Source organism: Myxocyprinus asiaticus, chromosome 33, assembly GCF_019703515.2.
Source record: "Myxocyprinus asiaticus isolate MX2 ecotype Aquarium Trade chromosome 33, UBuf_Myxa_2, whole genome shotgun sequence".
Taxonomy (NCBI): domain Eukaryota; kingdom Metazoa; phylum Chordata; class Actinopteri; order Cypriniformes; family Catostomidae; genus Myxocyprinus; species Myxocyprinus asiaticus.
This window is the reverse complement of record NC_059376.1, coordinates 13,395,631-13,422,086: the sequence shown is the minus strand read 5'-3', so window position 1 is coordinate 13,422,086 and position 26,456 is coordinate 13,395,631. Positions and strand designations below refer to the sequence as shown.

Below are 26,456 nucleotides of genomic sequence, written 5' to 3'. Positions count from 1 at the left end.
GGTGGTTATATATGATTTTATTGACCACTTCATTATTTTAATTGCTTTTTTGTTTCGTTTGAAGTGCAATTTTAATTTAGAAATGTCTTTGGTTTAAGGTTTTAGTTTTTTAAATAAAGTAATTTAATTTTCAATGCAAAATCACTAAAGCAAGAATATTCACCGATCCCTCAGCCAGGGGGTTGCCGATGTAATTGGATATTGTGAAATATATATTTTTAATAAAAATATTGTGAACAAATTTCTTGCATATCACCCAGCCGTAGGAGGGAACAAAACAAATGTATTCACACATATTCAATGCCATTACCCTTCCAAAGCAGCTAAATTGGGTCCTGGGATGAAAGGTAATAAAACACCAACATTAAACCTGCAACAACCCACAATAAGTGATGTATTTGCCTGGACAACTAAATTCCCGACTGGTAGCCCATGATGGAGAGAATGCACGGATGAAGAAGGTTCGTTGCTAAAGAGATGTTGCCCTTCACAACTGTTGAAAAGCCATCTTTCAAAAAGTTGAATAACACACATTTTAATTGCACTTCATTTTTTTCAGTTTCAGTTTTTAGTTAAAATAAATAAAAAATAAGTTCAAAAATTGAAATCAAGCTGCCTTGCGTTATTGTGTAGGCTATTGCTTAATGAAAATTACCTCATAATACCACTTAGCGTCTAACCAGTGGTAATGCCGGTGTTAGTCATTTGAACGTAAACACCGCACTGGTGTGAAAATTATGATATCGTGGCAAGTCTACACTGTTCTATTCTATTCTGTTTCTTCTGTTCTGTATTATTTCTTATTCTGTTCTTTCCCCTGTTCTATTGTTTTTATTCTATTCTATTCCAATAGGTTCTGTTTTCTATTCTATTCTTTACTATACCTTGTTCTGTTCTATTGTGTTTCTAATTCTGTTCTTTTCACCATTCTGTTCTGTTCTGTTCAGTTTCTTATTCTGTTCTGTTTTATATTCAGTTGCTTTTATTCTATTCAGTTCTGTTTTATTTTCTTTTTTCTATTCTATTCCCTGTTCTGTTCTATTGCTTCTTTTTCTGTAGTGTGTTCAAGTTATGTTGGAATTACTGTAATAACAAGAGGACCTTGAAAATGAATTTGTTTCAATGCTACCCTTATAACATCAAACTGGATCCTTAAGTGGCTTTGTTGTTAATTACAGCGAAATATTTCATCACTACATACTCCTTTAATTCACCTCTATAGGCTTACTGTATGTTCTTGCAAAATGTGTAAGAACAAAGAAAGTGCTCCAGGTAACAGTGGCTATAATAAAATGTTATATCAAACCAAAATGAGAATGAGGCCACTGCCATTTTGTTTTAGATGATGTCACAATGGTAAAGTTGGAGATTTCATAAAATTCCAAGTTTACAGCTTGTAATTACCAGTTCTACAAAGACATGAATGGTTTTTACAAGTTGGAATCTCGTAATTACTGTAATTCCAACATGACATGAATGCACCATATTTCCTTTTTATATTTCTGTTTTTTTTTTTATTATGTTATATTTCCTATTCTATTGTTTCTATTCTAATCTGTTTCTATTCTGTTCTCTTTCCTGTTCTCTTCTTTTCACTTTCCTATACTGTTCTGAAATTAAAAGTTAAGTAATGATGCAATTTTATGATGTAGATGTCACAATACTGGTGTACTGTCTTACTACATAATAAAAAGTACTTTCCCTTTTACAGCGAAGTGCAAACATTTAGTGTGTACTAGAAATGTGTGAATAGGAGCGCAACCACACTGTCACATGGTACTCATCCAAACGCTGACCTTATAGATGATCATTCACACACGCTCATACAGTATATCTGTGTTTTTTTTTCACAGGGGTTACCCAGAGGATGGTGTGTGTCACAGCTGTGCCCCGGGATGTGCTGCATGTGAGGGGGAAGCCAATTACTGTCTGAGCTTTGAGAAAGAGTACCTGCAACTCAAACACACCGGTGTTCGCCACTGCCCTTCCAGTCACTTTCTTCTTTTTTTCCCTCCTCTTTTTCTCCCCAATTTGGAATGCCCAATTCCCAATGTGCTCTAAGTCCTCGTGGTGGTGTAGTGACTCGCTTTAATCTGGGTGGCGGAGGACGAATCTCAGTTGCCTCTGCGTCTGAGACCATCAATCCACGCATCTTATCACGTGGCTTGTTGAGCGCGTTACCGCGGAGATGTAGTGCGTGTGGAGGCTTCACGCCATCCACCGCGGCATCCACGCACAACTCACCACGCGCCCCTCTGAAAACGAACCGCATTATAGCGACCACGAGGAGGTTACTCCATGAGACTCTACCCTCCCTAGCAACCAGGCCAATTTGGTTGCTTAGGAGACCTGGCTGGAGTCCGGTCACTTTCTTAAGGATGGAGTGTGTGAGCGCTGTCCTGCCAGTTGCACTGAGTGTGACCAAACTGACAAATGCAGCATTGAAGAACTCAGATTTATTAGAAAATTGATGACCTTACGTTATATATATTTTTGTGATTTTTTTAATAGAGCGCAACAGTGACTGCCAGCCTGTTTAGCTGTCTTGGTTACGGAAGTATTTTTCCAGTTCATTTTCTCCATAGGTATTTCAAAACATTCTTCAATAAAGTGTACTGAGCCTTGAACCAAACTAACCAGATCTGAGATGAATCACAACATTACAAACTCTGATTTAAAGAAAAATACTGAATGACTATATTGAATCAGTAATGATGGTACAATATTTTATTAAACTATTGACTTCTCTAATTGGTGGAGCTTGCTTCAGGATTGTGGGTAGTGTAGTTTTTCACTGGAAATTCAGCTATTAAACACTTGTTTTGTTAAATGACGTTGAAATCATGTTGACCTGTGGCTGCTACAGAAGTATGTTTCATCGCTTGACTAGCTCGGAGCTCATGGTAGGTCTTTCTTGTAAGTTTTATATTTTAGGGTTAAAATCCATTTCTGTATGGAGAAAATGAAAGAGATTTTACACCCAAAACCCTACTGTTGCGCCTTGTTGCACCCCAAAAACTTCTTGGCTTTGTACTATGTAAATGCCTGTGAAGAATACTGAGCAAACTGAATGTCTTGTTTATCTAAAAACAGTTGTGTTGATTGCTCTATGTTCGTCAAGGGTTCCTCCTTTGTTCCTTCTCTTCTTTAAAATGGATACATGCTAAAGTTTGCCACCCACTTTATTCATAATTATATCTTTGTCTCACACATGCTCTTTTTCTCTCAGAATGTGCAGAGTACTATTTCCTGCATAAGGATCGCTGCCAGGATGACTGTCCCGTGGGGTTCTTCACAAACATAGAGCAGAAACGGTGTGGGCCTTGTCTTGGAGATTGTGCAGCATGTGATGTGATATCTGGACAGAACAGAGTGTCGAGGTATCATACACAATCTTATTTATTGATAGGCTTAATAGACCGGACAGTCTGGATAGAAAGGAAAACAGAGTGAGATGGATCGGAACATGATGTAAATTATGCCAGACTCGAAACTTCATCCCCACGGGAGCGCCACAAGTTTTATACTGTATGATGCGAGTATGTGTGCTTCAAATGTGCCACTTCTTCTTTTTTTTTTTTAATGGTTTGCCAGAAAAAACTGCATTGCTATTTTTGTATTTCGTCTCTTTCTTTGTAAACTTTGTCAACTAATTTATTAAATTTGACTTGGTGGAATGGGTCCCCTATCACCATTGGGCGACAAAGGCTATTGGTTTATAACTGCAGCCTATGAGAAACAATGGTGTCTCTACACCTAGGGGGCGTTTACCGGCCTGAAAAGCCAAATCCTTTTGCATTCAAATTTCAAGAAATTTTATGTGTTACTGGGGACATATTTACACTTTTATAATTCAAAGATTGGCACCTGAGATACAAGTGGACATCCACTCCTGCAGTCTCTAGAGAATTCATAAATAAAATATCCTATCCTGTAATCACAAACAACTGTGGATGGCCCATCCAGTCCATTGCTGGCAGTGCTGAGAAAGGTAACATGTACCACGTGAGTGACCGCATACTCATACCTGTTCAAGCAAAGTACCTTTCAAGGCAAGTCAGTTCACTCGGCGGCCATCTTTGGAACGCTCTCAGGCAGGCATACAAGTGCAGCTCCTACATGAATGGGGAAAGACCGAAATCTCCAAAATGGTTGGTCAAAATTATGATCAAAGAACACATTTAAAATCAGAAGTAAAATCTTACAACACTTGCATCATAAATTGTGCTGCTTTAGCTCAGATCATGCTAAAAACTCAATTTTTCAGGCTGGTTCAGCAAATGCACATGCATGTTCTCGAGTTGACTGACAGGTGATGTCTGTATATAAAGTTATAATATAACTTTTACAATTTTTCTTAATTTTTTCTGGTCTTTATATTACAAAAATATATAACAACTTTTATATAGATTTTTGGAGGGGGTCAGTTGCAAGACGATTGCCATTTTGGAGTCCTTGGCATCAAAAGGTTTGAAAACCCCTGACATAGAATATAGCTAATAATATGATAAAACACGATTGTAAAATATACTCTTTCTGACCAATGACATCACAGAAAAGTTAGCGTCATTGTACAGTGCCCTCCACTAATATTGGCACCCTTGGTAAATATGAGCAAAGGCAGCTGTGAAAAAAAAATTCTTTATTGTTTATCCTTTTGATCTTTCAAAATATTCACAAAAAAAAATCTAACCTTTAATTAAAGTAAAATAATTGAAAGGGGGGGGGAAATTCTCATGATTAAATATTTTTCTCCAAAACACTTGGCCACAATTACTGGCACCCTTAGAAATTCTTATGAGTAAAATATATCTGAAGTATATTCCCATTCATATTTTTGATTTTTTAGTACACCTGGGTGACAAGGAACATGAAATTGTTCAGCCATGGCTTCCTGTTTCACAAGGGTATAAATATGAGGTGACACACAAGACAAATTCCCTTAGTCATCCATCACAATGGGTAAGACCAAAGAATAAAGTTATAATGTGCCGCAAAAGGTTGTTGAGCTTCACAAAATGGGAAGTGGCTATAAAAACATAGCCAAAGCATTGAAAATGCCCATTTCCACCATCAGAGCAACAATTAATAAGTTACAATCAACTGGAGATGTTGAGAATTGGCCTGGAAGAGGACGTGTGTCTATATTGTCTCCATGCATGGTTAGGAGGATGGTTCGAGTGGCCAAAGAATCTCCAAGGATCACAGCTGGAGAATTGCAGAAAACAGTTGGGTCTTTGGGTCAGAAAGTCTCCAAAACTACAATCAGACGTCACCTACATCACCACAAGTTGTTTGGGAGGGTTTCAAGAAAAAAGCCTCTGCTCTCCTCCAACAACAAACTCAATGATATCCTTCAGTTTGACAGATACTACTGGAACTTCAAATGGGACCGGGTTCTATGGTCAGATGAAACACAAATAGAGCTTTTTGGCTGCAAACACCAGAGATATGTTTGGCACACACAGAGAGGTAGCCATATGGAAAATTACCTTATGCCCACGGTTAAATATGTTGGTCGATCTTTAATGTTGTGGGGCAGTTTTTTCTGCCAGAGGTCCTAGACATTTTGTTCGGATACATGGCATCATGGACTCTATCAAATACCAACAGATACTAAATCAAAACCTGACTGCCTCTGCCAGAAAGCTTAAAATTCACACATCACTGACCATAAAATCAAGGTTCTGCCATGACCATCCCAGTCCCCTGTCCTGAGCCCCATAGAAAACATGTAGGGTGAACTGAAGAGGAGAGTCCACCAGCGTGGATCTCGGAATTTGAAGGATCTGGAGAGATTCTGTATGGAGGAATGGTCTCCGATCCCTTGCATGTGTTCTCCAACCTCATTAGGCATTATAGGAGAAGACTCAGAGCTGTTGTCTTGGCAAAGGGAGGTTGCACAAAGTATTGAATAAAAAGGGTGCCAATAATTGTGCCACATATATTTGACGACAGTATTTGTTTTTTTGATAAAACTTGTGTTTGCAATTGTTTGATATACATTAGAGGAGATTATTTTGTTAATATTTTGAATGAAAGATCAAAAGTATTTTTTCACATACTACTTTGCTCATATTTATAAAGGGTGCCAATATTAGTGGAGGGCACTGTAATTGACCAATCAGAAGAATCGTACAGGCCATTACAGCAGACCCCACTGTTTAATGCTAATTGCCATTCTACTGCTATTTATGTCAACGCCACGCAGGTGAGATTCGTGACTATGATTGGTTCAGACAATATAAGCATGTCTGTTTTTCAGACTGATATTCAAACAATCATGCCATAAGCCTATCTACATCTGGGATTAACATCTGTTATATGTGATCCGATCAAAAGTAGCTAAATACAGGTATAAATGGGATTGAGACATTTCTTCATGATCTGCTCTAACCGCACTCTTTTATTTTATTTATTTTTTTGCACTTTATCACCATGCATGTATGTACAGTAGTAAAACTCAAAAAACCCTCCCCTCGACATAATCAGATTACAAGTGGTCACATGGCTTAGATGTTAATACCAGGTATAAACAGGGCCAATGTGTCTTTGTATTAGTCTGTGACAGGTCGTGCCTGATGTGTTCAGGCCCCCACCCGTCCTCCTGCCTCAGCTGCTGGCCGAACATGAGGATAAACGTTAACGGCCAATGTGAGATCTTCAGTGACTGCTCTCTGCACTCATTCATTGATAAGGATGGGCAGTGCAAGCCTTGCCACTGGAGCTGCTTCCGCTGTTCTAGCGCCAGAAAAGACCAATGCCTCAGCTGCACCTCACAACGCTTCCTACTCAGTAAGTCAAGTTCTGATTTTGCAGCATGGTAACTTTTACGAACTTCTGTAGGAAGCAAATATCTTCTCTGCATGTAATAGCCACAATTGTTGATCCCAATCATTACAAGCTGTTTTATAATAATTCATTGTTTATCTTGTAAAATACATCTGATTATGCAATGAGTGATCAAACCATATTTGTCCTTTTTATTTATTTATTTTATTTATTATTATTTATAAATTATACATTTCTCAACCAGAGAGAAATCAGTTTGAGGTAAAAGGAAATGTGATCAGTTGAAACCCCAATCTTATTTACATGGGGCGTGATCACCAACAGCATGTTTAGTGCTTTTAGGGACACTATGATTAACACTTAACCAAAACATGCTTTCTTGTGTCCCATCAGATAATACGTGTGTGACCAAGTGTCCAGATGGCTATTATGTAGATAAGGACAAGCAGGAGTGCGTTCAGTGCCATGCGAACTGTGCGTCATGCAGTGGGCATCACAGTAATGACTGTCAAACCTGTAAACCAGGCCTGCTGTTGCTTGGACACAGCTGTTTTCCCTCCTGTCCAGCAAGGTAACACCTCGTTGTCTAAAACTCATTCTGCTTTATTTGTGGTTGATGGCTAAAGGCAGAATCAAGCTCTGCTCTCGCTTTCTTGTCAAATTAAATCACTTACTGTAGCTTTGCAGTAGGACTTGGAAAAGCTTTTAGTTAGAATATTTGTAGATTAAACTTAACCAGCAGGTTTTGCACAATCATCATGACAAGCATTCCAACCCTTTAACTCCTTCACCTGCAGGGGGCAGCACATAAATACCATGAGCAATGAAGGTAGTCTTTGTAACAATCAAATGGATTTTTTTACCCCCTATGTTTGGGTGGAGTCACACTTCAAGTATTGACAAAAGAGACTTTAAATGTTTGCTCTCTTCTTTTACCACTTTGGGTCTGTTTGATACATATTTGATTGCCTTAAGCTGCTTAACACTTCTTTGCCTGACCGACTACATACAATGCATGAGTTCAGGGCTGTAGGGTTGTTGCTTGAGGGGAGGTGGGTGGAGCTACTATATAACAATGACTAAAGTATTTGAATCTGAAATTTGTTCATTTTAATTCTAGACATGTGGCATTATACAAAACTAAAGATTTTTGCGGCATATTTTATAAATTAGAATCTGAATTCTAGAACTCTGCTAAATGCATAAATGTAAATGTAGACAATTGTCCAAAATTAATCAATGCTGTTAATCAATTATTGCGTTTACAACACAAACTTAATGCACAGTGTTACCACATATTCTTGCAACAGAAGCAATGACAAAATTTAAAAGAAACAGAAAAATTTATAATTAATAAACTTCATACTGTCTGAAAACACTATGATCAGCATAGAAAACACTTGGAAAACACTGGGTGGCGCAAGTCAAGTCATGCTTATTTGTATAGCTCTTTTCACAACTCACATTGTTTCAAAGCAGCTTTACAGAAAATTATGCTGTAACAAAAAAGGATGCTATTAAAGTCCTCATTGTGTGGTTATAATGAAAAAATATATTAAAAGCATGCCTTAGAATTTATAGTCAAAGGCTACTGTGGCAAGGAACCCAAAACTCCATAAGATGTAGATAATGGAGAAAAATAACCTTGGCTATACCACAAGTAAATAACCCAGCTTTGCTTGACCCTTGACCTAGTGTATTTACAATCTGAATATGAGAGATTTGTATTTGGAGTTCTGAATTTCTTCTTAATCAGAAGATTTGAACCAGTAATTCTATAATGTGAAGTTTTACAGCCAATTCCACTTCTTCAAAATTAAAAGCAAAAACAAAAAATATTTTAAAATACAAATTTATAAAATACGCCACAAAAATCTAATGTCACATGTCTAGAATTCAAATGAACAAATTTCAGATTCAAATACTTTAGTCGTTTTAAGTGATCAGACTTGGCTGATGATGATAGAACTGGTGGGGGGGATACCAGATTATTATATAGATTCAGGGGTGAGCCCTGACACACACACACACACAAAACAATCTTGGCATGTACAACATGACACTACACTCACAGAGTGAACAAGGGACTCTCCTCAACTGCCAGCAGTGTGCAGCATCCACCTGGATGATGCTACGACAGCCATAGTGCACCAGTAAGCTCTTCACACACTAGCTGTTGGTGGAGAGCCAAGTAGAGTGATAGAGCCAATTAATGGATGAGGATTATTAGGAGGCCATGACTGATGAGGGCCAATGGTGTGAATTTGGCCAGGACACCGGGGTTACACCCCTATTCTTCGCGAGAAGTGCCTGGGGTTTTTAATGACCACAGAGAGTCAGGACCTCGGTTTAACTTCTCATCTGAATGACGGTGCCTTTTTACAGTATAGTGTCCCCGTCACCTCACTGGTGGATTAGGACCCACACAGACCGCAGTGTGAGCACCCCCTGCTGGCCTCACTAATACCTCTTCCAGCAGCAACCTTAGTTTTCCCCAGGAGGTCTTCCATCCAGGTACTGACCAGGGTCAACCCGCTTTGCTATAGTGGGCAACCAGGTGAGAGCTGCAGGGTGATATGGCTGCTGGAAAAATAGTTCCTGTGAAATGACAAGTAAATGAAATTCCTTCCAATTATAAGTCATTAAGAGTTTAAGTACTTGAAGAGGTCTGTGGGTTAGTCCAAAGATTCTTGTGTAATTGGGCATTGTGACAAAAAGTCACAGCATTTAAATGGTTAAATTGTTCCTCAAACCATTCCCGAACAATGTGTGCAGTGTGGCAGGGCGCATTATCCTGCTGAAAGAGGCCACTGCCATTAGGGAATACCATTGCCATGAAGGGGTGTACCTGGTCTGCAACAATGTTTAGGTAGGTGGCACGTGTCAAATTGACGTCCACTTGAATGGCAGCACCCAGGGTTTCCCAGCAGAACATTGCCCAGAGCATCACACTCCCTCCACCAGCTTGTCGTCTTCCCACAGTGCATCCTGGTGCCATCACTTCCCCAGGTAAACGGCGCACACGTACACGGCTGTCCACGTGATGTTAAAGAAAACAGAACTTATCAGAACAGATGACCTTATTCCACTGCTCCAAAGTTCTCTTTGTGTCTTTTTGAACCCCAGTTGTATAGCTCACCCAACCTTGAGAAAGACATATTTGTTGAGACATTATAATAATAACTGTAGTCAAGGCTTTTTTTTTCCAAAGTGGTGACATTATCAATGAGATATGTTTTCATGATTAGGTCTGCTCTGGCCAACTAGGTAAAGCTGCAGGGCAGAGATCTCCAAAAGAGGGTGGGGTAACTCCAGAAGGGGTGTGGTTAATCCAAAAGGAGGTTGTGCCAACTCCAAAAGCAGTGACACTTTAACATATGGTTAGGTTGAAGGCTCTCTATATCTTTGTTGACGGTTTGAAGCTCCTGCCGCTTTTTGGAGTTCTGCCTGCAGCTGTATCTTTCTCGCTCTGGCTGAAGTATTTTGGATTCTGTAACTTTGTGACTTTGTTGCACAGCAGATGTGATAAACAAAACAACATGTCAGACAGATTTTGGAATTGCTAGCTTGAACACAATTAAAGTGAAGACTCTCATATGTATTCTCTGTCTGCAGGCAGTGGTGCGCTCCTCATGTTACAAGGGGTTTGCAATGTATTCAGGAATCTACTCATCTACTTGTATAATCGGACAGTATCCCAACCCCTTGAAAACCATGGTCAATTTCTTTTCGATACATACAGTAGTTAACGAATCAGACCTCTAAAGTACATTTATAAAAATTTTATTATTTTGTTCTTTTAAATATTCATACTCTATTCCTTATTGAAACAGGAAGCTGGGGCAGCACATATTAAAGGGCATGTCCCTATTTTAAAATATCCAATAGCCTTTAGTTTACATCACAGCTATGAACCATTTTGTGCTACTTGCTATTGCTGGTCAGAAACTGGTGGGATTAAGGGGAGGAACATTATCACTCTAGAGAGCATTTGATGGGACAAAAATTTTGAAACAAGTGCAGGATGTGTAATCAATATTTTTTCAGAACAGAAAGACTGTACATTTTAAATGCATGTATTTTTTGTCAGCGCTTAATATACTAGCATATAGGGGCCTGAGTAGCTCAGCAAGTAAAGATGCTGACTACCACACCTGGAGTCGCAAGTTCGAATCCAGGGCGTGCTGAGTGACTCCAGTCAGGCTTCCTAAGCAGCCAATTGGCCCGGTTGCTAGGGTGGGTAGAGTCACGTTGGGTTAACCTCCTCGTGGTCGCTATAATGTGGTTCTCGCTCTCAGTGGGGCACGTGGTGAGTTGTGCATGGATGCCGCGGAGAATTGCATGAGCCTCCACATGCGCTAGGTCTCCGTGGTAATGAGCTCAACAAGCCACGTGATCAGATGCATGGATTGACTGTCTCAGACGCGGAGGCAACTGAGATTCGTCCCCCGCCACCCGGATTGAGGTGAGTCACTATGCCACCACGAGGACCTAGAGCACATTGGGAATTGGGCATTCCAAATTGGGAAGAAAAGGGGAGGAAAAAAAATAAAAAGAAAAAGAATTATAATATATATATATATATATATATATATATATATACATACACTAGCAAATAGATGCCCTCAAAGCTAACAGACATGGGCTCAAAGCAACTAAGTCTCATAGAATGAATGTTACTGTAACTAAATTTGAAAAAGTGAGTTTTCAGTCTGCAGTTTCCTGGTGAAATGAACACTAGAGGCGTTACAACAGCTGTGCATTTTATTCACTTTCACACTTTATAAACACTTATTTTTCACTTTATTACTCACTTGCTGTTATGTTATGATATTGAAACACTTTTACTGTTACGCAAAATTTGAAAAACGATACATTTGAACGCTTGCATTACAGACTTACCTACATGTACACACGTTTTCCTATTTGATTAGCTTGCGCAGTTGCTCACCTGATAGAGCATTGCACTTTGGACTCAGCAACTGTGGTTCGAGTACAGTCAAAGATGCACAAAAGTGTGAGTGGCAGAGAAGCAAAAAGGAATGACATGGTTGCTTCAGTAAATTACATTTATTTTTTATTTTTTTTAACTTTTTGAGTGTTGAACTTTAGACCCAGAGACCATGGTTTGAGCCCAGCCAAGCACTCAAGCTGATATGTTAGACCAAAGTGTCATAGAAGGGACACTAAATGAAGTGGTTGCTACAGAAAATGTGCTTTTCATGTTGCATTTGCTTTTACAAAACAATCAGTTAGGTTTAGGTGTTGGTTTAGGGTAAGGATGTGTATTTTGTTATCCTCTTATTTGCTTTTAGATCACTGTTGGTTAGGTTTAGGCCAAAGTTTTAGGTTAGTAAAGTACATTTTACTCATTAAAACCTTCATCTAAAATTCACCTTAAAAGCCTCGTCTGATTATGACGACATTTCACTCGCTTTTGGCACCCCCCACTGGACATTTCATTGGGAAACTGCAGCCAAACGTGTAATGAAGCACCTAAATTTACTTTGAAAATTTTTTGCCACGGTCATGTCATTTTACTGAGATTAGGCTGACTCAAAGCTCCAAAACTCCAATTTTGATTTCATGGGGTCTTTAATGCCCCCATTGTTTATGTTAAAAAATCTTCGTTTTGCTCAATTGTTGACATCTTTATTCATTCAAACATAATTAACTGGAAAGAAGCTTTCTATTTAACAGCAGTGACTTGAATCCTCACTCTGCTTACTGAATCATGCAGTATAGCTGCTATATAACATTCTTTGTGCTTTGCACAGAATACCGCATGTGTGAACTGTGACCCATCCTGCATTGAATGTAAGGGCCAAGGGTCCTACAACTGCACCCGGTGCCATGCTCAACAGCGCCTGTCAGAGGATGGGAGGCGATTTTCTTGCTGTGGAGATAACATGGATTCCTCAAGATTCCCCTGGGAATGCTGCCAATGCCATGAACTAAATGGTATAGTCTCTAAATAAAGTCTATATAGATTAACCATTATGGGTTTTTCAATGGCTGATTCTGATATTTAGTGAGCAGGCTGCTTCATGGCCATTATAATGCTGATATAAATGGGATATATTATAATTTAATGATAGCATAGGAAACAGAATTTCTGAAACTATAATAGTTTACAACATTGGTTCTAAACTGGTGGGTTGCAGGTCAAAAACTGGTCCAGTGGGGTGCTAATATTTCATATTTCTGATCAGACAAAAGAAAACAGTTATCATCAATGCTGATAATCTCAAAACAGTTGATTTGTAGGCAAGGCCGATATATCGACCTATCACTTAATATAGATTCTGTTTGTTTAACACCAGTGAACAAACTCATAGTTTCTAAATGTGACCTTTAACCTCTCCTTTCTCAGATGAATGCATTGTTGGACTAAACTACAAGGTCCTCAGCAAAGATCCGGTGCCTTCAGGTCATCCCAGCATTGTTGTGTTCACAGTGATATCTGTGCTGGTCAGCTTGTGGCTTGTCATTTTTCTTTTCCTGTATTTTCGAACGAGGATCACCTCAAAGCCCATCATCAAATCAAACAGATATGCTAAAATCACAGGTGGACCCTTTACCTCTACAACCCTCAATGACAGCATACAGACGAAGTACTGCGATAAATATGAAGGCCAAGATGACGAGGAAGTGGAGGATGATATTGTTTACATGGGGAGGGACGGGATAGTATCAGAAGCTTAAATACAGCCTGTTGGAGGGGGAGGAGGAAGAGGAGGAGGTGGAGCTACTAGAGTATGATGATGTACACCCTCACATAAAACATACTGCTGGAATGTATGGATACTTTTTAGTAGAAAACATATTTAATTTCTTTTTGCATATCAATACACTATTTATTACATATTAATAGCTTGAAATGGAGTATTACCTGTTGAAAGTGATTTATACACTTAAAGGGATAGTTCACCCAAAAATGAAAATGTTCTCATACATTTTTCACCCTCGTGCCATTCCAGATGTGACTTTCTTTCTTCTGCAGAACAAAAATATTTTTAGAAGAATGTCTCAGCTCTGTTGGTCCTTACAATGCAAGTGAATGGTGACCCAAACTTTGAAACTCCAGAAAGCACATAAAGGCAGCATTTAACATGTTCTATGTTTTCTGAAAGCATACAAATCTATATATGATGAACAGACTGAAATTTACAGTGAGTCGTTATTCACTCTCAAGTCAAATAAAATGATTTGAATGTCATGTAAACAGAGCACAAATCCAATGTGGCGACACATCAATAACATCAAACCTCATTGATGCTTCTGTCAGGACATCAAGACATTTGGTCCTGAGAAACACAGGAACCAATGAGGTTTAATTTTATTGACGTCTTGCCATATTTAATCTGTGCTCTGTCTTTGTTTACACGAGTTGATCAATGGTTTAATTTGATTTGAGAATGAATCATGACTGAAATGCCAATGTGAAAAGTCAATGTGAAAAACATCCGCAACCCATTTTGTGTCAGTAATCTGATGTATTTTTGGGTAAAACAGAATATTCAATGAGGAAAAAAATGTACGGCATAAAAAATGTACATTAGGAAGGTAAACAGTTTATTGATTTTGTGTTGACTTTTAGAAAGGCTTTGGACAGAACTGAAGAGTAGAAGTACAAAAAAAAAAATGGTACCAAGTTTGTATTTCTACATTTTCATCCACTTATTGTGTTGTTTTGTTCATTTATTGTTACTTTTTGCAAGCACAGCACTTTTAGATGAGCTAAAGAGTTGCTGTGTTTTCGTGTCATCAATATTCATGTTATTACATCATGATTGTTGCTGTAAAATCCTGTGAATGATTTACAGTATACATTGTACTGATGACAGTATGCATTGTAATGCTGTATAGAGAGAAGTGTACAGGGATTTATCTCAGTTAAGTTTAATGACTTGATTAAATTAACATACACACACATGGAAACCTGGGACTGATTTTCACAGTGGTTTTGCAAGCCAGAGTAACAAACACAAAATTACACAATGGCAGAAATGTTTTTCTGCTCTAATTCACACTTTAAGAAGGTTTTTGACATTTTTATGAATTATATATTAGCACAAAACCAATTAAATATTGGTACTTCAAAGTCTTAATATCAGAAGACTTCACAAGATTAAAGGATTCACCACAAACCATTCCTATAGATCACATCAAGCCATGCTTTTGGATTTTATGCGGAAATCTTATTAAAAACTCAAGAACAAAATTAAATCGGAATTTGTCTCTCTAGTCTGCGCTTAGGCTTGATGTCAATGCCATCTAGAGCTGTTTTCAGGACTTTATCTCTACAATGGCTCAACTATAATACAAGACATGGGAGTCACATCTATATTTCAGACATCACTTCATGAACATAAAACACAAAGCTAATCAGAAAAAAAAAGTATTAGGGTCCTTCAAGGGTTCACATATGCTCAGTCTGTCTACAAATGTTCTTAATAATCATAATAGATCCTTATAGAAATAGTTATCCTTTATCCATACAGAGATTTAAAATGGGCAACCATTACATAAATTTAATGAAACGATCAAAATTCTTAGCTCATTCAGAATGCTCAAACCATTGAGGTTGGCATTGATATTCTGAGTAGCTAGTCTTCAGTCTCACAAGGCTTTGGGCTATTTTGGGGTCTAATGAGGGAATAAGAACTCATGCTAGACCTGTTTTTGGGGTTAAGCTTAACTGCAACCTTGACACAGTACCTGAAGACAGATACTAAGCAAACCAGTTGAATATAGGTATATTTCCATTGAACAAATGTTCATTGGAGGCAAAGGCTTCTTGTTTGTAACATCAAAGCTGTCAAGCAATGAGTGACAAGATGATTTATAATACATTTAGCTCCTTTATTTCCATTAATCAAGAGATTATAAATGTATGTGGCATCAAAATTAAAGAGTTGCCCTATAATGATAACAGATTACAGAATGATTTCACAAAAACACAACATTAAAACAGCATATAAGGCATTTTTGTTGCTTAATGCTTACTGGTTGGTGTCACTTAATAACCTTGAAGGAATGCTTGATTGTGCACTGTATGTTAGTATTTTGATTCTTTTACACGTTTAAGGCACTGCCATGACCTACGAAGCAAACTATTCACACTGTACCGAAACATTAAGGATGCAGTTTAATAAGTCTAAACACCCTCTGAATGCAAGGATTACAACATTAAACACGGCAAATTGTACAGGTCTTAAATAATGTCACCTTCCTGAGCTCATCTCGCAAAGAATTCTTGCAGTCTGATGCCAAACTAGCAGCATATTACTTGTTTCAAATGATGGAAATGCAACACAGTTATGAATCTACATGAACTGAATCTTATAGTCTGTTGTGTCTCTCTAAAAAAATAAAAACGATTAAATGTTTAACCAAAGTAAACGTAAAGTAAAAAGGCAGCAGTTATTTTAGCTGAAGGTTTAGCACTACAAAGTACATAATAGCAACTTATCTGCTACACAGGGCTCTGTACACACTTAAATACTTAAAAGACCATTATCGTTCATTCAAAGAATTATGTACAGCCAGAGTTGCCTTCAGTCACTGTTTAACCTCCATCTGACCAGTTGTGCGTTGCAGTATGACAAACTGGGCTTTAGCTCTCTTTATCTCAGCCTTGGACTTCCACCTCAGGGCACGGTTCTCTGAGAACCATAAAAACGACTCATTTTGTCTCATAGAGGAGAAATTCCAATTTCAATGATTACTGAAGTGAGTAGCTTAAAGGGATAGTTCACACAAAACTGAAAATTCTCTCATCATTTACTCACACTCATGCCATCCCAGATGTGAATGACTTTATTTCTTCTGCAGAACACAAATGAAGATTTTTAGAGGAATATTTCAGCTCTGTAGGTCCATACAATGCAAGTGTTCATTTGTTTTTGGTAATTCACATTCTTCTTGCATATCGCCACCTACTGGGCAGGGAGGAGAATTTATAGTAAAAATTACTTGAATATCGATCCACTTCCCTCCCAAACCTAGCATATTGCTTCAGAAGACATGAATTTGGGGGCCTGGGTAGCTCAGTGGTAAAAGACACTGGCTACCACCCTGGAGTTCGCTAGTTCGAATCCCAGGGCATGCTGGGTGACTCCAGCCAGGGCTCCTAAGCAACCAAACTGGCCCGGTTGCTAGGGAGGGTAGAGTCACATGGGGTAACCTCCTCATGGTCGCTATAATGTGGTTCGTTCTCAGTGGGACGTGTGGTGAGTTGAGCGTGGATGCCACGGTGGATGCCGTGAAGCCTCCACACGCACTATGTCTCCGTGCGCTCAACAAGCCACGTGATAAGATGCATGGGTTGGCGGTCTCAGACGCAGAGGCAGCTGGGATTCGTCCTCTGCCACCCAGACTGAGGCGAATCACTACGTGACCATGAGGACTTAAAAGCGCATTGGGAATTGGGCATTCCAAATTGGGTGAAAAAGGGGAAAAATACCCCCCCCCCCCAAAAAAAAAGACATTAATTTAACCACTGGAGTCATACTGATGCTGCCTTTGTGCTTTTTGGAGCTCCAAAGTTCTGGCCACCATTTACTTACATTGTATGGACCTACAGAGCTGAGATATTCTTCTAAAAATCTTTGTTTGTGTTCAGCAGAAGAAAGTAAGTCATACACATCTGCGATATCATGAAGGTGACTAAATGATGAGAGAATTTTCATTTTTGGGTGAACTATCCCTTTAATCCCTTTTCAAGTCTTTCCTAAACAATGAAGTTAGGTTGTAACTAACAACAGAATGATGTGTCTACAGTGGAATTTTGTTGTTAAAAGAAGAAAGAACACTCCCTGACTTTCACATAGTATCACTGCAAGGGATCTGTGGTAAACATGAGTTCTGTGAAGGGGAAGCTTTCTTTTTAGGACAGGGTTCATGTGTAACATGATGGCAGCAATTTTCTGTTTGCCTTCACTTTCGGACAGGCTCTGCGACGTTTAAATAGCGTGAACTGAAGTGATGATATCTCAGACGTTCTTAGTTATGTAACCCGAATCCCTCTTTGTGTATCATACACAGACAGAAAGACACAGAAATAAAACAAATTGATTCCCTGAAAATAACAAGTGTTGCACATGCATCCTGCATTTAGTGCCTGCACTTGGCCAAAGCACCAAACTGGGACATCTTTTTTAATATTAAAAAATAACAAACTGCATTTGAAATATCTCGTTGTTGTTTTTTCTCCAGAGGTTATCAGAAAGAGGGGAAGGTGAGTACAGTGTTAAGTTCAATGACCATTCATGATCTTATCAGATCTGGTAGTTGTGGATACTGGTGTCTTGAAAAAGTTATCCTCTTTCAGTTTCAAGTGCTCTGGCAGGTCCAGCTTTCTCTTTGCCTCCTCAATGTCACTGTGAATCGCTGCTATCAACTCATCTATGAGGTAGACAAAATTTTGAGTTAATGCAATTGTGTGGATTTGTACTATCTTATTGTTTGTCACAATGTGTGAGGGTTGGTTTGGGAGGGTGAACAGGGTGTTTTGGCCTCAGTCATATCATATGATGTGGGAGTGACTTCGAGGGAGCAATTCAGTGTATCTTACCAAGTGATTTGAATCCCCTCTCAGGGCGAATATAGCCCACCATAGCCACACTCAAAATCTGGCCGTAAAAATCTTCCTTAAACGTGTGGATCACATGCGTTTCCTGTCACACAGAACAACCAGATCAATAAACTTTGGACATTAGACACACATGATGGCTCATTAAAAGACTGAATACCCATACACTTCATCATAGCCAGTATTAGATAATTGACTTTCAGTTTCAAAACATTTGAATAATATTACATAACAGGAATGCCAGTGACTGTGGAATTCACCCACAACACCAGTCAAAAGTTTGAACACACCTACTCATTGATTATTATTATTATTATTTTACACATTTTTAAATACTAGTTACTATACAAATCAGAACTCTCGCTCAGTTAAAGGAATATTCAGTGTTCAATATAAGTTAGGCTCAATCGACAGCATAATGTTGATTACCACAAAAAAAAAAAAAATAATATTTCGACATGTCCCTCCTTTTCTTCAAATAATAAAAGCAAAAATCTGTGATACACTTACAATGGAAGTGAATGGGGCCAATTTTTGGAGGGTTTACAGGCATAAATGTGAAGCATATCATTTTCTAAAAGCACTTACATTAATTCTTCAGTTTAAACTCATATTACTTGAGATGTAAAGCTGTTAAATCGTCATTTTTACGGTCATTTAAGGGTTTTACAGCATTACATTGATATAGCAACAATCTGTAAAACTGGATATATCTTCACACAGAAAAAATTTAAGCGATTTTATCACGCTAAAATAATGTATACACACACATCGTTTACATCTTGTGGCTATACTTTTGAAACAGTGAGTATTTTAACATTTACCGATTGGCCCCATTCACTTCCATTATAAATGCCTCACTGTAACCCAGATTTTGACTGGGTTGAAGATAAAATAAATCTAAAAAATTTGTGTAAAAAAATGGCACAAATGCTGTCGATTGCGTGAAATTTGTACTGCACCTGGAATATTCTTTTAACTTAATGAGGTATCCACCTGGGATGCTTTATAAACAGTAATAAGGTCCTACAGCAATACAGTACAAAACTAATGTCAACTATTTAAACATAAGCCTTTATATCAAACAGATTTTAAAACACACTAGGATGGTGTCGAAACGGACTTGCCATTGACTTCTTGGTGTTTTTGTAGTAAGGGTTCCAGCCAATGCTCATCACCATCTTGTGAATATCTCCGTTGTCCACGCGTGCCCACCCATAGTAGATGCCGGTATTGATGTCAGCGGGGAGACTGTCCACCACTGACTCCGGGAAGTTGGCTGAGATCAGAACCAAATACACACAGTATATATACAGTTGAAGTCAGAAGATTACATACACCTTAACCAAATACATTTAAACTCAGTTTTTCACAATTCCTGACATTTAATCATAGAAAACATTTCCTGTTTTAGGTCAGTTAGGATCACTACTTTATTTTAAGAATGTGAAATGTCAGAATAATAGTAGAGTGAATGATTTATTGCAGCTTTTATTTCTTTCATCACATTCCCAGTGGGTCAGAAGTTTACATACACTTTGTTAGTATTTAGTAGCATTGCCTTTAAATTGTTTAACTTGGGTCAAACATTTTGGGTAGCCTTCCACAAGCTTCTCACAATAAGTTGCTGGAATTTTAGCCCATTCGTCCAGACAGAACTGGTGTAACTGAGTCAGGTTTGTAGGCCTCCTTGCTCGCACACGCTTTTTCAGTTCTGCCCACAAATTTTCTATTGGAAGTCAGGGCTTTGTGATAGCCACTCCAATACCTTGACTTTGTTGTCCTTAAGCCATTTTACCACAACTTTGGAGGTATGCTTGTGGTCATTGTCCATTTGGAAGACCCATTTGCAACCGAGCTTTAATTTCCTGGCTGATGTCTTGAGATGTTGCTTCAATATATTCACATAATTTTCCTTCCTCATAATGCCATCTATTTTGTGAAGTGCACCAGTCCCCCTGCAGCAAAGCACCCCCACAACATGATGCTGCCACCCCCATACTTCACGGTTGGGATCCAAACATAATGATCATCAACATGGCCAAACATTTCAATTTTTGTTTCATTAGACCAGAGGACATTTCTCCAAAAAGTAAGTCCTTTGTCCCCATGTGCACTTTACTGTAGTCTGGCTTTTTTATGGCAGTTTTGGAGCAGTGGCTTCTTCCTTGCAGAGCAGCCGTTCAAGTTATGTCGATATAGGACTCGTTTTACTGTGGATATAGATACTTGTCTACCTGTTTCCTCCAGCATCGTCACAAGGTCCTTTGCTGTTGTTCTGGGACTGATTTGCACTTTTCGCACCAAACTACATTCATCTCAGGAGGCAGAATGCGTTCTCCTTCCTGAGTGGTATGATGGCTGCGTGGTCCCACGGTGTTTATATGGTCTTGGCTGATTTCTTTTGATTTTCCCATGATGTCAAGCAAAGAGGCACGGAGTTTGAAGGTAGGCCTTATAATACATCCACAGGTCCACCTCCTATCAGAAGCTAATTGGCTAATTGTCTAAAGGCTTGACATCATTTTCTGGAATTTTCCAAGCTACTTAAAGGCACGATTAACTTAGTGTATGTAAACTTCTGACCCACTGGAATTGTGATTCCAGTGTAGTTGTAGTCAATTAAAAGTGAAACAATCTGTCTGTAAACAATTGTTGGAAAAATTACTCATGTCATGCACAAAGTAGATGTCCTAAACGACTTGCCAAAACTATAGTTTACTAATATTAAATCTGTGGAGTGGTTAAAAAATATGTTTTAATTACTTCAAACTAAGTGTATGTAAACTTCTGACTTCAACTGTATATATAAAAAAAAAACAGATCAAATTCATAGAGAAAGGCAAGATTATATTCAGGCCTTAAGTCTGACACATTTCCTTCTCTTTAAAAAGATCAATTCATTTACTTACCCTCATTTCACTCAAAGTCCAAACCCCTATGACATTCTTTCTTTTGGGGAACACTAAAGATGTTTAAGAGGATGTTATGGACCATTCAATTCAAATGCATTTTTGCATTCGTTCAGTTGTTTTCCCATGCAAACTTGAGCATCTTGCACAGAAGCGGCATGTTTTTTAGACGTTATGTCATGTTAAAAAGATAGTTCACCCAAAAATGAAAATTCTCTCATCATTTACTCACTCTCATGCCATCCCAGATGTGTATGACTTACTTTCTTCTTTCTTCCGATGTCAAGACTTACAGTGTAAAAGGAGTTATGTTTTGGTAGCTGAAATATTCTTCTAAAAATCTTCATTTGTGTTCAGCAGAAGAAAGAATGTCATACACATCTGGGATAGCACGATGGTGAGTAAATGATGAGAGTTTTTATTTTTGGGTGAAATATTCCTTTAAAAGGAACAAATTGTTTTTAGACCAAGAATGCATTCGGTCAGATCTGCATCTAAGTGACAAACAGACTCAAGTCACCATTCACTGTTATTATATCCTTTCGTCATGCAAAGTGAATGGTGATTGAGGCTGGCATACAGAAAGACAGAAAGTCATGCGGGTTTAGAACAACCGGAGAGTTAGTAAATGATGACAGGATTTTCAATATTTCTTAAACAGGATGTGTGTTTACTTTAATGACATTAAATCTTTATATAACCAGCCATAGATCCATAATTACTCAGCAACAAACCCTTTTAATCTATAAAGTACACACATGTGAATGATTATAGACAGGTTTAAAATACTGAAGTGTCTCACCTGTCGGGATGCCCAGCTCTTTGCTTCCTCGTCCAAATCCATGGACAACCTCTCCCCGGCAGAAATACGGCAAACTCCTCATGTCTGTACGCAGAAGGGTTTTAAACACAGTCAGTCCAGTGCTGATAGCGACACAACTGATTCTAGAGACTTCTCTCTTATCTAATAATAGTCCCGTAAATCAAGAAATGTCAGCTTTAGTGTTATAGCCCTTTAAGTTTTGATCCCAGCCCTTCTCATCGTTCACAATAAATGGAGAAACGTCCAGTGTGATGAGTCGGGAGGTTGTGTGACCGACGTGTGTGTCTCAGTCATCGTAACCAGCAGCAGGTTTTTGCTCGTTTCTAGAAGGTAACCTACCGGTTACCTAAAGTCTCGCGAGAGCCGCATGCGACGTTCACACAACATTTATTTTGTTTATTTTAAGTCATACAGAAACCCTACTTCTACCCCTACCCTTAAATATAACCCTTACCTTAACCCTAACACTACTTAATCTGACCCTAAACACAACTTTAGTAACAGAATAGAAAGAGACTCTCGCGAGACTTATGCTGCCGGATGTTACCTTTAAGACACAGCCGGGTTTTTTGAACGACCTTCGCTTACGCATTTCCTTGAGGAGAAATTCAAAATAAAAGTCCTGAAATGTCACGACTTCAAACTCGTAACTAAATAAAAATTGGATCAAAAATATTTTCTTCAAACGCATTTAACTTGTGTAATGAAATACTTCATCGCGTCTGAAAAAGAACTATAACTAAATGTTTAGACAAAAACGAATAATTAGTTGATATTATACTGCACTCCAGTCATCATGACAACACGAAATTTAAAGAAATTTAAATAGTTCACCCAAAATAAAAGTCTCTCTCTCATCATTTAATCACCCTCATGCCATCCCAGATGTGTATGACTTTCTTTCTTCTGCTGAACACAAATATTTTTAGAAGAATATTTCAGCTCTGTAGTTCCTCACAATGAAAGTGAATGGTGACCAGAACTTTAAAGTTCCAAAAAGCACATTAAGACAGCATAAAAATAATCCATACGTCTCCAGTGGTTAAATCCATGTGTTCAGGAGTGATATGTTAGGTGTGGTTGAGAAACAGATCAATATTTAAGTCCTTTTTTACTATAAATTATCCTCTCTGCTCAGTAGTTGGGGATATGCTCAAAGAATGCGAATCACCAAAAACAAAAGAAGAAAGTGGAGATTGATGGTAAAAAATAAATAAAAAATAAAAAGGACTTAAATACTGATCTGTTTCTCATGCTCACTTGTCATATCGCTTCTGAAAATATGGATTTAACCCCTGGAGTCGTACGGATTACTTTTATGATGCCTTTGTGTGCTTTTTAGAGCTTTAAAGTTCTGGTCACCATTCACTTGCATTCTATGGACCTACAGAGCTGAAATATTCTTGTAAATATCTTTGTGTTCAGCAGAAGAAAGAAAGTCATACACATCTGGCATGGCATGAGGGTGAGTAAATGATGAGAACATTTTCATCTTTGGGTGAAATTATTCCTTTAAATCTATAGAAAGTTTCAGATGTCATTGGGCTAATCTAGAGATTGTAGTTTTTTTTTAAGAGTCAAATGGATCTTTACACACAGTGGTGGGACATGTAAGTACAACGAACTATAAGTAGACTTTAAATTCAATGAGGCGATGTCAAATATTATACACAACTCTCAGACATGGCATTTAATTACTGGTCAGTAGATGTCGCTATTAAGCTGGAGTTCTGCAGATCGCTGTGACATTTTGAAAGGGGCTCTCAACCATAAAACTCTTCTGCAACCTTTCAACCTCATGTAATGGCAGCCCCGTCTAATTATTTAACATTAAAGTTAGCATTATTGTCATATAGAGTTTATTTGTATATTTTCACAAATCAGCCTATAGTACATATTACTACTTTCAAGCCTAGCATTATATTTCAGATGTTTTAAAAATTTATAACAGTTTCTCTGTATAGTCCAACACAGAAAAAGATGACAATTTATTTGTAGATTTAAAATATCTGGTACAAACTTTACAAAATTTATTAGGGGCTACAGGCTATTTATTAGGGGTATTGCACAGAAATTGTGTAGACACCTATTATTATTATTATTATTATTATTATTATATATTTTTTTAATCAAATTTAACCACTAGTTTTCTCATTGGCACTGGTCATGAAACATAGAATCTCACATAAACAAAATAAATAAAATAAATAATATATTTTCATGTGCTCTTATGTATAAAGTCCTTGGCCCACTGATTTATCTCCAATATAGTTGTTGTCAGCTAATTAATAATTTAACAACTAAAAAAAAAAAAAAAAACTTCACTGCTGTGTGTTTCTCAGTAATGTTTCTCTCATATTTCCCTTAATAACAGGGAAGTTGCATCAATAGTAGTCAGCTACAATTTCTTAAACTGGTAATGCTATTTTTATGCCAGTTGACTCTCAACTATTTCTATGCACATTTCAGTGGTAAAAATAGATGCAAATTCCTGCATAACACATACAGAATATGATTAGAATAGATTCAGCAGAAATCGTATGTTCAAAGCAGCTCTAAGTAACATTCTTATATCTTCATGTGCTTGTCATATCTTTATGATTAATGAAATGATTAAAGTTATTAGGCTTCTAATCTGAGAATTTCTATTAATCTGAGCATAAGTACAATTAAAAATAATTAAAATATTGTCACAATTTGGAGAACACACTCAGAAAAACAAAATTATAATGCAATGGATTAAAAACTAAGGAAATCAATTTCACCCCCTCTGTTGTATTTTTAATTTTTATAAAGATTAATTACTGCATAGTTTTCCACATAATGTGTTTCAATTTATGGTTCAATTAAACAGAACAAAACCAAAAAGGGCATCATTTTATAATTTTCTCATCTGAATGATATAAAGATATCCCTATGAAGATCAATATAATTTTTGTTGACAATTTGTAACTTTTTTTTAAACAGGTTTTCACGTTTTAAATGTTGTAATTTTATACAATGTATTAATTACAATTATCTATTGACCAAAACAATGGTGTGAAATTATACTATTATATATTTATCATACAATTCAATATTTTTGATAGTACTGAATAATATAATATTTCTACTCAATAATTTATATAACAGTACATTTCAAATTAATCACACTCTTTTCTCCTCAGTACACGACAAATTTCAAGTCACTATATTAGATATTATTTGTGCAGGTATGAAATGTATCTTACAAACCATTAAAAATGGGGAAATTCAACTGCAGTGTCTCAAGAATGCTACAAAATCCAGAACACCGAATGCCAATGGGTGAAGTGAGTAGAAGGTTAGATTTTTTTGTGTTTTCCTTTTTTTTCCCAGATCCATATGAAGAGAAAACTCAGAGGATTCTTCAAGTCTGGGATATAAGCATGCACTTTAGGCAATTTAGTATTTGGTAGAGTGATCACAACAAAACTGAACTGAAGAAATCTGTCAGTTAAAAAAAAAGATAATTATTTTTTTAACTGGCAAGGGGCACTTGGCTGGCACTGAGGTCAAAGAGGCAGTGTTCATCAATCAGTGGCTAATAAATTAGTAGTACTGGCAATCTAAAGGTTAATTATGTCACTTACTAACACAAATTTTGCAGGTTTAATCACAGATGGTGTTTATGAGTTAATGTCTATGAGAGTTAATGGGATATTGCTTGTGTACTGTACCCTTGAGAGAAGCACTTGGTTACGGTGTTGTAGAGTACGTTTGCTTGAACTTCAAAACAGTTGATACTAGATACGAAGAGCACTGGGGGAATTTTTGCACCATGTTGCACCAAATGTTGTCCCACGGCATGATAACGCGGGGTGCTAACTGAGGTCCAACAGTATATGTTATAGCCCAATGATTGGGCCCAGGAGAGGCAGAGGCCCTTTTAATTTAAGCCCAGTTGGCATGCAATTTGTCTGTCCACTCTGAAAGTGAAAATACTGTATGACCACCAAATTGTCTTGTCATGCAGGGTCGCGACTTCTCAGAAAGTTGTTCTGTTCAAGACTGTCAGCTACATGCATTCATTTTATGTGTTTCCAAAACTGAAGGATGCTAGTGTGTCAGGTAATACATTCAAGCCTGGTTGGGTCAGTCCGTGAGAGCGATGAACTTAACACACAGCCACACACACAGAGAATAAGTCTCATTGGCTCTAGTTCTAACACAGCAGTAATGAAGCAGGTAATGCAAGCTTAATGAAGCATAAACACATTTAAACACAGCTACACAGGAGAGATTAACAGCTTGTATACTCACATTACACCCACTCTTACATTACATTATACAACAACAGTACCAACAGCCCCCC

At 37.7% G+C, this 26,456-nt stretch overlaps 1 protein-coding gene across 1 annotated transcript; it reads right to left on the bottom strand.

Annotated features, from left to right (window-relative positions):
• Positions 1-14,346: 14,346 nt before the first annotated feature.
• On the bottom strand, positions 14,347-22,552 carry LOC127424322 (riboflavin kinase-like). The gene is made up of 4 exons (XM_051669394.1): positions 22,103-22,552; positions 19,516-19,667; positions 18,371-18,473; positions 14,347-18,201 (listed from the first exon to the last, which is right to left on the bottom strand). The coding sequence occupies exons 1-4, from the start codon at positions 22,182-22,184 to the stop codon at positions 18,053-18,055; spliced, it is 486 nt and encodes a 161-aa protein (XP_051525354.1). The 5' UTR covers positions 22,185-22,552; the 3' UTR covers positions 14,347-18,052.
• Between the last annotated feature and the right edge of the window lie 3,904 nt (positions 22,553-26,456).

Bases quoted from the DNA above. Each gene is read 5' to 3' on its own strand.
- LOC127424322 (XM_051669394.1), bottom strand. From the start codon at position 22,184: ATGAGGAGTTTGCCGTATTTCTGCCGGGGAGAGGTTGTCCATGGATTT. The intron at 19,668-22,102 runs GTGAGACACTTC...TTCTGATCTCAG, and splicing joins AGAGCTGGGCATCCCGACAG to CCAACTTCCCGGAGTCAGTG. The intron at 18,202-18,370 runs GTAAGATACACT...TCTACCTCATAG, and splicing joins GAGGGGATTCAAATCACTTG to ATGAGTTGATAGCAGCGATT.